Source organism: Zea mays, chromosome 4, assembly GCF_902167145.1.
Source record: "Zea mays cultivar B73 chromosome 4, Zm-B73-REFERENCE-NAM-5.0, whole genome shotgun sequence".
Taxonomy (NCBI): Eukaryota; Viridiplantae; Streptophyta; class Magnoliopsida; order Poales; family Poaceae; genus Zea; species Zea mays.
The window spans coordinates 36,394,405-36,408,554 of NC_050099.1; the positions used below are offsets into that span (position 1 = coordinate 36,394,405).

At 42.4% G+C, this 14,150-nt stretch overlaps 1 protein-coding gene across 1 annotated transcript; it reads left to right on the forward strand.

Annotated features, from left to right (window-relative positions):
• The first annotated feature begins 39 nt into the window (after positions 1-39).
• On the forward strand, positions 40-9,798 carry LOC103653090 (uncharacterized). The gene is made up of 4 exons (XM_020551815.2): positions 40-242; positions 9,259-9,363; positions 9,467-9,532; positions 9,725-9,798. Exons 1-3 carry the CDS (start codon positions 98-100, stop codon positions 9,529-9,531), a joined length of 315 nt encoding a protein of 104 aa, XP_020407404.1. The 5' UTR covers positions 40-97; the 3' UTR covers position 9,532; positions 9,725-9,798.
• The last annotated feature ends 4,352 nt before the right edge of the window (positions 9,799-14,150 follow it).

The window sequence follows — 14,150 nt, forward strand, 5'->3', positions numbered from 1 at the left end:
CAAAAATTGGTTGTGATTTTTTAGGCCATATTCCTAGGCGTGTGCCTCACTTATAACTTGTGTAACGATTTTCATTTGGTGATCTTGCAGTCTAGCCATGGAGAGGGTTTCATCAGCTCCAGAAATGGATGATGTTATCTCAACTGATCAGTCAAGCAGATCAACAAAAAGAAGGGCTAAAGTTTGGGATTATGTTGATTCAGAGCTAGTAGATGGGAAAGAGAAGGCGATCTGCAAATACTGTAAGGCCGACTTATCTTCTGTTGCGGGTAAAGGTACAACTCATCTGAATAGGCACATTTCTACGTATTGCCATGCAATTTCACAAGAAGAGAGACAAAGGTTCTTAGCGACCCAAAAAACAAAACCTGATGAGGCTCATGTTTTCGACCCTGTAGTCTTTCTAGGTCTAATAGCCAAGTACTTCCTTAGCGCAGAGATTTCATTTCGAAAGTGTGAAGATCCATCCTGGAAAGAAATGATAAATTACTGCCAACCATCTTTTCGATTAGTCGGTCGACAGACTGTCCGTTCAGATTGCATTTTGTTGTATGAAGAGGAGAAGTTGCAATTGATGGACCAGTTTACGAAGTTGAAATCCCATGTTAGTTTGACTGCCGATCTTTGGTCCTCTAACCAAAACCTTGGCTATCTTGGTGTAACAGCACATTTCATTAGTGAAGACTTTGATTTGCACAAAAAGATCATTGCATTCAAGAAAATTTCCTTCCCTCATACATCTTATGCTGTGCAAGATGGTATTACCTCTTGTTTGCTAGAGTGGGGATTGGTTGGGGATTTGTTTACTCTAACATTGGATAATGCTAGTGTAAACAATAGAGCAATGAAAGATATGCGAGATGCATTGGGTAGTCAGATGTTTTTTAGTGGTGAACACCTCCATGTGAGATGTTCTTCTCATGTGCTCAATATCATGGTTCAAGCTGGACTGAAAGTCGTTCCCAATGCAATCGGGAGCGTGAGGGATATTATCAAGGTCGTGACATCTACACCATCTCGTTTGCAAATCTTCAATTCTATTGTTCAAGTATTGGGTCTTAAAAGTAAATCAGGGCTGATTCTTGATGTTCCACATCGTTGGAATGCAACCTATGATATGTTAAATGAAGCACTAAAATATAAGGCTGCTCTTAATAGGTATGCAACAGAGCAACATCATGAATGTCCCACTGAAGAAGATTGGTCAAAGGCAGAAGCTCTTCATGGTTTTCTACAAGAGTTTAGTGATGCAACCAAAGCATTCTCAGCGGATAGACATCCCACATCTCATCTTTTTCTCAAGTTGTTGCTCGTTATCCGAGGTGTGCTGCTTGATGTGACTTGGAACTCAAATGAACTCATTAATGAGATGGCAAATGTTATGTATGCTAAGTTCCAAAAATATTGGGAAAATCCTAATATTGTGTTGTGTTGGGGACCTTCGGCATCCGAAGGTCCTCAAAAACAGGATTTAACAGTATTTCTGGAAGTATAATGTGTGAACAGGTACCTTCGAACTCAAGTCGGTGTCATGGTAGGAGAAGACCAGGATAATACGAAGGTCTTGGTACAACGCCGAAGATGTTAGCAGGAAAGCTTCGGCGTGGTTGCAGAAAATGAAACCGACTTAAAGATGAAAAGGCTATTCAGACCTCGATAGATTACCATAGAATTATTATCAAATGTAAAGGGCATGAATGTAATTTTGTATGGGCTGTGTCCCGTGCCTATAAATAGGTGAACAGTATCCCCGTACTGTTCACGCTGACTTAGCATTCGCTTTTTGCGTCACGCTTGTACTGTTATCTTCTTCCGATTGAAGGTACACTTGTAATTCAACAATGTTTTTGTTTATGCTCGATAATAATATATGATTGTCCATGTTATCTTTTATATTCTTTATATTTCATCCTTCGCCATTGTTTAATGAATATATGAAGGTATGTCCTTCATAGCCTTCGTCCGCAAGCCATTACATCCTAAGGGAAATAATGCTTCGGAGGACGAAGGACTTTAACGATTAACATTTTCTATGTTGCCTTGTTCTTAATTCATAGCACTTGAGAACAAGCCTCCAACATTGGCGCCCACCTCCGGTGAACTCACTTCCACTCTGAGTTTTTTGAACACCTTCGGCGATCATAAACCTTCGTTATGGCGCCGAAGAAGGCTTCAGCGACTGGGGCTGCAGCTCTGCAACCACTGGACCACAATCAGGAGACAGTCTCCCTGCGGGAGGCCCGAAGCCAGAAAAGGAAGGCTGTCAGTCCGACACCACCAGAGGACGAGATAGATCAAGAGATCAGAGATATGGAGATGCTTCATCAACAAGTACAGAGGAAGAAGGAAAAGATGGCCAGGCTAGTTGAACTGCAGAGGCAGATAGACGAAGCCTCTGAAGAAGTTCGTCATCTTGCTCAGGATGAGCAACACCGAAGGCCTCAGCATCAAGACCTTCATCAGGAGGGTTTTCCCAACGAGGATGACTGGTATGACAATTTCCATCATGGGAATTTTGTTTTTGATGATGCTTCTCCTCTGTCCGCTGAGCTGCAGGCTACACCTTGGCCTCCGTCCTACAAGCCGCCTCAGCTCCCCGTATTCGATGGCCACTCAGACCCGAAGCAGTTTTTGATGAGCTACGAAGCAACAGTGTCTTCGTATGGTGGCAATGCTTCAGTCATGGCCAAATCTTTCGTTATGGCTGTCAGAAGTGTTGCTCAAACCTGGTATTCCTCCCTTCGATCAGGAACGATCACTTCATGGCAGAAGCTGAAGGACTTGTTGTTAACTAGCTTTCAAGGATTTCAGACGAAGCCGGTCACTGCTCAGGCTCTGTTCCAGTGCACTCAGGATCATGAAGAATACCTTCAGGCGTATGTCCGAAGGTTCTTGCGTTTGAGGGCACAGGCACCAACGGTGCCCAATGAAATTGTCATCGAGGCCATGATCAAGGGGCTTCGGCCAGGTCCGTCAGCTCAGTACTTCGCCAGGAAGCCTCCTTAAACTTTGGAGAAGCTTCTCCAGAAGATGGACGAGTACATCCGGGCCGATAATGATTTTCGCCAAAGAAGGGAGGAGGCTTTCAGGTTTTCTGAAATGACCAGGGGCTTCGGAGGGAGGTTCTACCCGAGGCACGTGAGATCAATTCATAACTCTACACAAAATGATGACAGAGGAAGCCAACAGCAAAGGCCACAATGCTCCTCACAGGCTTCGGGGCAACAGCAAAGCTCCTTCCGACCACCAGCTCCAAGAGGCAGAGGCGCCAGGGGCTTTGGAGGAAGATTTGGAGATCAACCGAGAAGAATCTTTTGCTTATTCTGCGGTGAGAACAAAGGCCATACCACCAGGATGTGCCATGTTACTATTCAGAAGCAAAAGGAAATAGCTGAAGCCGCAGCACAACAAGCTCAGCCGAAGCAGGTCATGCATACAGCTTCGTATCATTCGCCCTACATCCCAGAATATGTGGGCAACCATCCTGCAGTTTCTGTTGCTTCGGCGAGTCAGCCTCAAGCTTCCTGGCAACAGCCTCCGCCTCCACCTCCGTTGCAACAAGGCCAGCAGCCAGAAGGGAGCCAGTATGCTCCACACCAGAGGGATTTCAGAGAGCAGTCCGAAGCTCGTACAGTCAATAGCACTGTGCCAGAGTCAAAGCACATTTATTGACGAATATCCTACCTTAATAACAATCTTTTTCATTCAGTTTTATTTTCTGTAATAAAGGGCATTGTTTAGGTTTCATGTAATTAGTTTCGTTGATTCCTACAAGAAAAATATGTTTTCTTCACAGGCTTGTGATAATAAAAAGGACCTTTGAACTATCGAAAATTCTTCGAAGCAACAAAAAGTCGTTCTAAGGAACGCAGAGTAAGTTTGCCGAAGTCACAAAAAGTCGTTCCAAAGGGAGCGCAGTGTAAGTTTTCTGCTCCAAAGTCGTTCCAAAGGGAATGCAGAGCATACAGCGAAAAGTCAACGCTGATACCGCCTAAGTAAAAGGCGAAGCGCGAAAAGTCAACGCGAATACCGCTGAAAGTAAAAGGCGAAGAAGCTCCTAAGGGAGGCTTACAGCGAAAAATAAACGCTGATTCCGCTGAAGTAAAAGGCGAAGAAGCTCCTAAGGGAGGCTTATAAAAGATTGTGTTTTATTGCAGGGATGCGTATGTATCTTCGGAATAAACATCATCTCACATAACATGACATCATCACATCATTTCGCATAGCATAAGCATCATACATCATTTTGCACATGGCACAAGAGGTGGATACATTATTAATCTACAGAAGAACGCTTTGAAAGGGAGAAATCATAGTCACAAAAAGATATATCATTGATCTTCGGAGATGTAGCTTCGGAAAATATTTTCACGAAGCCTGGATATTATTCATCAGAACATTGGATATTGTTGTGACAAAGAAAAATTCTTCTTCACGAAGCATGAAAAGAAGGGAAGGTGTTTTTTTGTCAAAGACTCAAAAGCGGTACGTGTAAAGTTTCATGCATCGTAAAGAATTGACTAACAAAAATAGGTATATTACATTTGGGGTTACAAAATGTTACACTATATTACATTTCAGAAGTTTTTACAAAAGTACTTAATCTTCTCTCAAAACGACTTCTGCAGCCTCGTTCAGGAGCCGGCTGACGACTTCGTCCATAATATCTTCAGCCATCTTTTTAATTTCGTCGTCTCCCTTCGGCTGAGGGCCCGAAGACGCTTTAGTCGGATCTGAAGCAAGACAGGATACGGCTACATTGCTTTTACAAATCGCAAACAAATCTTAAAACCTAAGATTACAACACGATAAAAACTATTAGTTAATACCTAATTGACCTTCGGCCTCTGCGCTCTTTTCAGCAGCCTCAGCTACTTCTCTAGCATCGTGAATGCCCTTTTCACTTCTTCGAATAATCTCTCCGGCCATTTCTCGGCCACCATTATCCCAGATATCAGTAAAAAATTTTCCACCAATTATACTAGCTTCAGCCGAAGGATCTCTTGCATCTTCAAAGGGCAAAGCAGCTTCGGATTGAGCTAAAATTTTTACATGTTCGCAGCCCTTCTTCTCTAAGATGGTGGCAATCCCTCTGGCACCAGAGAAGGCACATATATCTCCTCGGCTATTTAAAATTTCTTCGAAGGCTTCAGCTTCGTGGTCAATCCATTCGATGACACCTTCGGGATTGCCTCTCGAAAAGTTTTCCTCACTTGAGAATGCGCCGACCTTGGCGAAGCTAGCCTTTAACTTCTTAACACAATCTATAGACTTGTTATAGCATCTCTTTTTGGACGAACGAAGCTCTTCAACAGTCACTTCTAGGTGATCTGCCCATTGATCGCTGAGTTCACGCTTTGTTTCTTCAAGTATGCGTTCTTCCTTGGCTCTGGCCAGTTGTTTCCGAAGGTCTTCAATTTCGCGCTTCTGAGCTTCAGCTTGACTTTTAAAAGCAGCTTCGTCTTCCTTTATTTTATTTATCAATGAGTATAATATTTTATCTTTTTCGAGACCTTCGTTCCTCAGTTCAATTACTTCGGAACGAAGGTTGCTCAGGGCTATAGTACATCCTTCGTCTTCAGCATTTTTCTGTGCCCTGAGGGCATTGCTAAGTATCAGGCCCTGCAAAAAGAAATATGTGTGCGTCAATAGGTTTTAACAAACGAAAAATTTTGGACTCAACAAAAAAAAAATAATACAAGAATTTCATTTGTCGCACCTTTAAGCTATTGTAAGCCAGGCTGTCTTCCAGATCGTTCTTTGACAGCACCGAGAGCCCGTCTTCTAAAGTTGGGTATCCGAAGCTCTTGCTTATCTCCCGACAGACAGAAATTTCCTTGCTATCGGGGAGGCAATACAAGAAGTCTTCTTCTCCACTGCCATTGACGCCCCCTTTGGATATTTCAATTTTTGAGCATAGTGCTGGGCCTCTTGCTCTTCTTTCTCTGATAGTTTTTTCCCCGAAGCATGACGAACAATATAATCACGAACTTTGGGGGATGCTTCGGGGGCAATAACACCGGTGTCTTCAACAAAAGTTGGCTTTGCTATTTTTTCTGCCTCACTTTCCAAGAGTTTTATCTTTGCGGGCTCTGAGGGCCCAGCTTCGGCTTCAATCTCTTGCTCTGGAGCTTCAGAACCAGAAATTTCAGTTGTTGTTTCAGGAATAACAGCAGCCTTCTTCGGAGGTGTGCTTGAAGATTTGATTGTTTCCAGTACATCCAGCACGTTAGCCATTCTCTTTCTTTTCGGAGTCACTACTGGCACTTTTTGATTTTTCACTGTCTCAATGTTTGCCGCAGGACTCAAAACTTCTGATATTTTGGAACCCTCAGTTGCTTCTTTTACCTTTTCCATTTTTTCTGTGGACGGCACTTTGGCTTTCTCTTTCGTTTCTGATAACAAAATTTTTGATTGTTCCAATTCTATCTTTGTTGGCACTTCGGCCGTTTCTGCGACATCTGGCAGCAAAGTTGGCTCGTTTGGTTTTTCAGCTTCGATGGCCGAAGAAGTTTCTCCGGTAAACTCAGGCACCGAAGCTGGTTCAATATAGCGCGGCCGATGTGTAAGGACCTTTATCTTTTTTCTTTTCGGTTCTGGCTCGCTAGGAGCAGCTGCAGCTTCTTCTTTTGCAGAGGTTGTATTTTTTCTCTTCTGCCTTCGAATGGGATAGCAATAGTCAGGGTAGACAAACCCGATTGCATCAAATACCCGATTCAGCCTCTTCTTTTTCCGGCCTCCGAAGGCTGCTGACATTGCAGTGTCTTCGGCCTTCGAATAGGTCCCAAGCAGCTCATCACTTAAATTTTCAATGCTTTTTAACCAGTCATCATCTGGTTCAACGAATTTATCTCCAAACTTAAAGGTGTACTTCAACCTGATAAGTCCATCTTCGCCGGCCTCTTTTATGGTTTCTTGTGGCATTTCCCATTTCTCCGCAAGTGGCCATACCCTGAAGGCGATATGCTCTTGTACTAAGTCCCTCGTTCCAATAAAAGAACAGATAACACCGAAGGCCCTCTGGCATTCTTCGGCAGCCTCACTCATTTCAACCTTCGGCCTCCGAAGGCCGAAGCTTTGCCAAATAGGGCGCATAATTATACCTTTGATATCTTCTCGCGCTGTCAGATCACTCTTCACATAAAACCATTCTGTCATCCAGTCGCCGGGCCATCTCTTCCGAAAGGTCGGCACGGGACAGCTTGACCCGGACCGAGAAACGAAATTGTAGCAGCCAAAATTATTGTGATATTGTTCCTTACCCCAAGGTTTTGTTTCGTATGATAATTCGTGTATATTGCAGAAACTTTTTGCATCAGGCTTCAGACCCTGGCTTCTCACGGCCCACACGAAGATATTTAGCCTTATAATTGCCTCGGGGGTAAGTTGATGGAGATAGACTTCGAATATTTTCAGTACCTCCACAACGAAGCTACTCAAGGGAAATCGCAGTCCAGCTTTCAAAAAGCTTCGGTACACTACGACTTCATTCTCTTCAGGGTGTGGGCAAGTTTTTTCCCCTTCGTCGGCTCTCACAATGGACAAATCCCGGAAATACCTTCCTCTCATGTTGACAAGATGATTCTCTTTGATAGTTGATTTACCATAAACTGAATGGCTTGGTCGCCAGGGACGATCTTCGGAGTCCTCACCACCACTGTCTACATCATAGCTATCACTGTCACCAGTATCTTCAGACAAACCTTCCAGAATCTCCTTGGTAATTTTTTCTGTATTGGTCTTTGACATCGCTATAAGAAACCCCAAGTTTTTCTCTTCGTCAAGGCTCAGCTTCATCTCAGCAACAGTCTTCTTATCTTCAGACATCTTCGGAAACGCTAAAAAACTATTTTCAAAGCCGAAGCTTCAAAACCAAAAGCCTAGCAAATCGCAGTGCACAAGAGCTAAAAATTGAGTAAGCGAGAGCAGTTGGCCAGAAAGCGTGTCAAATGAGTTTGCGGTATGCCCGTATTTATACGCCAAGCGCGTTGAAAATTCAAAGACCCCGCTTGTCAGTGATTGTTGCTATTCTAGCAAAGGGAAGGTGTTTTTTCGGACCTTCGGCGTAAAGCCTTCGTTCACGTCGCAATCTAAATTCGTTATTTTGAACAAATTAATATTGCGAGGGGCTACTGTTGGGGACCTTCGGCATCCGAAGGTCCTCAAAAACAGGATTTAACAGTATTTCTGGAAGTATAATGTGTGAACAGGTACCTTCGAACTCAAGTCGGTGTCACGGTAGGAGAAGACCAGGATAATACGAAGGTCTTGGTACAACGCCGAAGATGTTAGCAGGAAAGCTTCGGCGTGGTTGCAGAAAATGAAACCGACTTAAAGATGAAAAGGCTATTCAGACCTCGATAGATTACCATAGAATTATTATCAAATGTAAAGGGCATGAATGTAATTTTGTATGGGCTGTGTCCCGTGCCTATAAATAGGTGAACAATATCCCCGTACTGTTCACGCTGACTTAGCATTCGCTTTTTGCGTCACGCTTGTACTGTTATCTTCTTCCGATTGAAGGTACACTTGTAATTCAACAATGTTTTTGTTTATGCTCGATAATAATATATGATTGTCCATGTTATCTTTTATATTCTTTATATTTCATCCTTCGCCATTGTTTAATGAATATATGAAGGTATGTCCTTCATAGCCTTCGTCCGCAAGCCATTACATCCTAAGGGAAATAATGCTTCGGAGGACGAAGGACTTTAACGATTAACATTTTCTATGTTGCCTTGTTCTTAATTCATAGCACTTGAGAACAAGCCTCCAACATGTTGCTCATAGCTGCTGTTCTAGATCCATCAATGAAGACCGAATTTGTCAAGTTCTATTTCTACACAATTGGTGATAATGTTGATGTGAAGATGAGGGAGCTAAAAAGGTACTTGAAGAAATATTACCTAGAGTATGAGAAAATCATAAGGAGTCCTAGTTTGCCTGTCTTTATTCCTCATGAGGATCTGATGAGAAGTGAGACTTTTACTTCTTCACCTCTATGTGGTAAAAGAAGGGTGGAACATGCATTTGCTCAATTTGCATCTCAAAATATGGATGCCCGTCCAGAGCGAACAGAAATGGATACTTACTTGGAGGACCCTAGGATCCTTGTCAAGCCAGATGAAAACTTCAATGTTTTAGGATGGTGGAAGAAAAACATAGATGCCTATCCAATATTGTCTTTGATGGCTAGAGATTTTTTGGCTATTCCTGTGAGTACGGTATCCTCAGAATCTGCCTTTAGTGCAGCTGGTAGAATTCTTGGAAAAAATAGGACATCACTATCTCCTGAAACACTTGAAGCTTTAGTCTGTGCCAAAGACTGGTTGATTGGATTCAATGATGAAGAAGAAGGTAAATTATCATATAAAAGTATACTTTGCTTCTATCTTATCTTTACATCGGCAACAATGAACTACATGACAATGACTTGAATTATCTACATTAATTCATGTAGGTGAACCAATGACAGGAAAGCGAATGTTTGATTCAGATGATGAAGAAGATGATTGGGAAATTTGATGTAGGTAAAACAATAATCTTTCATTTTCTTAATCACTAAAGTTTCATCTCTTTAGAAACATTTTCACTGTTGGAGCAGCAAGACTGCAACAATGCAGTAATTCAGATTTTATAAATAATTGGATTAGTAATTGCAGGTAGCTCACCACCATTTCTTTAATACAAACTCAATTTCATGATTCACCATTTTCAGATTTAGGTCCAATGAGCAGATGTTTAGTAGAATAGCCTGTTGTTGAGTGTAGCAAGATCAATGATTCAGTGATAACAAAGTGACTTACCTCTCCTTCATCCATGCACATTCAAGGTAACTACTGAACCGTTGTTTGGGAACTACTGAACCGTTGCCTGCTATCCAGCTGAACCGTTGCTTGCTATCCAGCTGAACCGTTCGGCCACCGTCCATGAGAAGATGATGGAAATGTGGAAAAGCAATTTCATTGTGAATCGTTGCCTGCTATCCAGCTAAGATGTTTGCTGTCAGTTCCGGGACTGATATATATGCTTATGATGTGTATTTTGAGACAGATGGATGTAAATAGTTTTTTGGTAGACTTGCGTTCTGCAATGGGTGGCCATGTATGTGTGAGCCCATGGATTATACTAATTCAATAAGCTAGTGGTGGTGCTTGCATGTTTGTGGGGGCCCTTGGATTGCTAATGTAATATTGTCATGGATTTTTAAAGGATCGGGGCAGGGTTGGGTGGCAAAGGCTTTAAAATCAGTTTGGATTGAGCTGCACCAAATTAGTTTGGATTTAAATAGGGCTGGATCTACTCTTAGTATTCTAGGATTGAAGTGGGGTTAGGATCGGATTATGACCCATTCCCAGGCCTAGTTAGAGCGCACTCTGGCCATTTAATTCTGAATTTTTTGGGAACTAAAAACTTTTTCTTCCGAAACTTTTTCTTCTAGCGAAGTAGGCTTTAAACTGGAGCTTCGTTTGATTCCGAGAGTCAAGCTTCGGCTATGGTTAAAAATTTTGGCAGCAAAACAGTGCAATAGCAATGAATGTTGTGGTAACTTCACACCTACCCGTCTGTTTATATAGTGCTGCAGGTAAGAAGGTGAATCGTCAGGATTTTTACACCAGGCGAACAGCTGCTTGCACCCGCTGCCCAGTGGACCGCAGAGACCAAATAGTAACTCTGCAGGGTGGGACCGCTACGCGCTCGGAAACTGAATCGTTTCTCGACAACGAGCTTAGGGAAGGTGTTTTTCGGACCTTCGGCTTCCCGAAGCCTAAGAGACTTTTTTCACGGATCAAGCTCGTTACAAAAAACGATCTAGCACCGCGAAGGGGCTACTGTTGGGACTATGCTTCGTCGCCGAAGGTCCTGCAGGGAGAAACAGCTTCGGCTGAAGCTGTCCGCATATGATGACCGAAGGTTCCTCTTCATGAAGCTTCGGAATTACAAACCGACTTAAAAGTAGAATGACCTTTTAGTCCATAAATGTTTGAGTCGTTGTTGTAAACTTTTATGAGGGGCATAATTGTAATTCCTCACAGGCTGTGTCCTGTGCCTATAAATAGTGAACAGTATTCCTTTACTGTTCACGCTTTCCGGTAATTGCAATCGCGTCAATCGGGAATTAATCTTTGTCAAGGCAGAGGTATAAATGTATTTAATATTTGGACACATTCAATGGAGATAATATAAAAGCGATGTTGTTCATTTATAATTTATTTGTCTTTAATGTTTCGTATTTCGTATTATTTTATATAATCTATTAGAATTCAATTACGAAGGTTCAACCTTCGTAATCGTATCGTCTTAAACCTTCGTCCAAAGTTCATTAATCCTTAAAGGAATAATGCTTCATTGGATGAAGAGCATTAACATATAACATTTTATGTTGCCTTGTTCTTAATTCATAGCATTTGAGAACGAGTCCCCAACAGATGCCAAGCCCATCAAGACACCCATGGGAACAAATGGGCATCTCAACCTCGACACGGGAGGTAAATCCATAGATCAAAAGGTATACCGGTCGATGATAGGATCTTTACTCTATTTATGTGCATCTCGACCGGATATTATGCTTTTAGTATGAATGTGTGCAAGGTTCCAAACCGATCCTAAGGAAGTTCACCTTAGGGCCGTGAAAAGAATCATGAGATATTTAGTTTATACTCCTAAGTTTGGACTTTGGTACCCCAAGGGATCCACTTTTGATTTAATAGGATATTCAGATGCTGATTGGGCAGGGTGTAAATTTGATAGGAAGAGCACATCAAGGACTTGTCAGTTTCTGTGAAGATCCCTGGTGTCTTGGGCTTCAAAGAAACAAAACTCAGTAGCTCTTTCTACCGCCGAAGCCGAGTACATTGCCGCAGGCCATTGTTGCGTGCAATTACTTTGGATGAGGCAAACCCACAGGGACTATGGCTACAAATTGAGCAAAGTCCCTCTCCTATGTGACAATGAGAGTGCAATCCGCATGGCGGATAATCCCGTTGAACACAGCCGCACTAAGCACATAGACATTCATATCACTTTTTGAGGGATCACCAACAAAGGGGGGATATCGAGATAGCTTATGTTAGCACCAAAGAACAATTAGCCGATATCTTTACCAAACCATTAGATGAGAAAACCTTAAGCAAACTTAGGAATGGGCTAAATATACTTGATTCTCGGAACTTTGATTGAAACTTTGCACACATAGCTCATTTATATAACTTTGAATCATATCTCTTTTATGTCTACGACTAATGTGTTTTCAAGTGTATTTCTATGCTAAGTCGTAGATTGAAAGGGAAATGGAGTCTTCGGCGAAGACAAGGCTTCCACTCCACTCTATCAGTATCATTTACCCTTCGTCATCACTCCACATCACTCTCAAATTGGTATAATCTTTCACTCATATTTACTTGTACCAATGGGGGAGAAAGTAACAAGGGCTCACAAAGTCTCCGTTTTTGGCGATTAATGCCAAAGGGGCAGAGAGTATTAGCCCAAAGCAAAAGGACCGCACCACCACCTTTCGAAAATTTTTAGTTGAATTCGAAAATTTTCAGTTGATATATTTCAAATTGGCATGATGATTTTCAATTGGTATATTTTCAAAAATTAGCATCTCAATATATTTCCAATTGATATCTATTAAAACCCTCTTGAAAACTAAGAGGAGAATTTCATTCAGGGGGAGTTTTGTTTTAGTCAAAGGAAAAGCATTTAAAACAGGGGGAGAAATTACAAATCTTGAAAATGCTTCTCGAAATCATATTCATATGCCTTGACTATTTGCAAAAAGATTTTGAAAAGACTTTCTAAAAGAATTTGCAAAAAACAAAACAAGTGGTGCAAGCGTGGTCCAAAATGTTAAAATAAAAGAAAGCAAACCATGCATATATAGTAAAACTATAAATTGGTTTAATTCTAAGTAACTTATGCACTTACCTTATGCAAACTAGTTCAATTCTGCACTTATATATTTGCTTTTGTTTGTATTGGCATCAATCACCAAAAAGGGGAAGATTGAAAGGGAAATAGGGTTTAACCTTTTCCCATAAATAATTTTGGTGGTTGAATGCCTAACACAAATAATTGGACTAACTAGTTTGCTCTAGATTATATATTCTCCAGGTGCATAAAGGTTCAACACAAACCATTGAAAAGATCAAGTTAGGGTTCAAAAAGAAAGGAGCAAAGAAACCCTAGTGTGCCCTCCAGGACCGTACAACTCTGAACTTGCCACCTTCGGGTTTCTCCAACGCAGCTCCGTTATAATTCACCGGACTATCCGGTGTGCCACCGGACTGTCCGGTGCACCAGCGGAGCAACAGCTCCTTCGCACAACGGTCGACTGCAAAAGCTGAAATCCAGATGAACAGTGCGCAAACAGTGCGCGGCAGAGCAGAACAGCCGTCAGAGGCGCACCGGACAGCGAATAGTACCTGTTCGGTGCGGCACCGGACTGTCCGGTGCCACTAGAAGACAAAGGCTCCAACGGTCGTCTGCGCCCGAACCCTAACGGTTGGGTGACGTGGCTGGCGCACCGGACAGTGTCCGGTGGCGCACCGGACTGTCCGGTGCGCCCATCGACAGCAGCCACCCCCAACGGTTGTTTTGGTGGTTGAGGGCTATAAATACCCCCCAACCACCTCTACTCCAACAATCCAAGCATTCAACACATTGCATTCAATACAAGAGCAATAGACTTCACTCCAAAGACACAATTCAAGTGATCGATCCACTCAAAGTTCTTGATTCAACTCTCGCTCATTAGAACTTGTGAAAGGATCATTTGTGTTTCTTTGTTGCTCTTGTTTGCTTGGATTGGCATTCTTTTCTTTCTCACTTCTTACTCACAAGTGCTTTGTAAGCGAGGCAAGAGACACCAATTGTGTGGTGATCCTTGCGGGGTCTAAGTGACTCGTGGATTAAGGAAGAAGCCTCACTCGGTCTAAGTGACCGTCTGAGAGGGAAAGGGTTGAAAGAGACCCGGTCTTTGTGACCACCTCAACGGGGACTAGGTTCTTTAGAACCGAACCTCGGTAAAACAAATCACTGTGTCCATCCGCTTTATTTCTTGGTTGATTTGTTTTTCTCCTCTTTCCCGGACTTAATATTCATTCTAACGCTAACCCTGACTTGTAGTGTGTGCTTAAGAT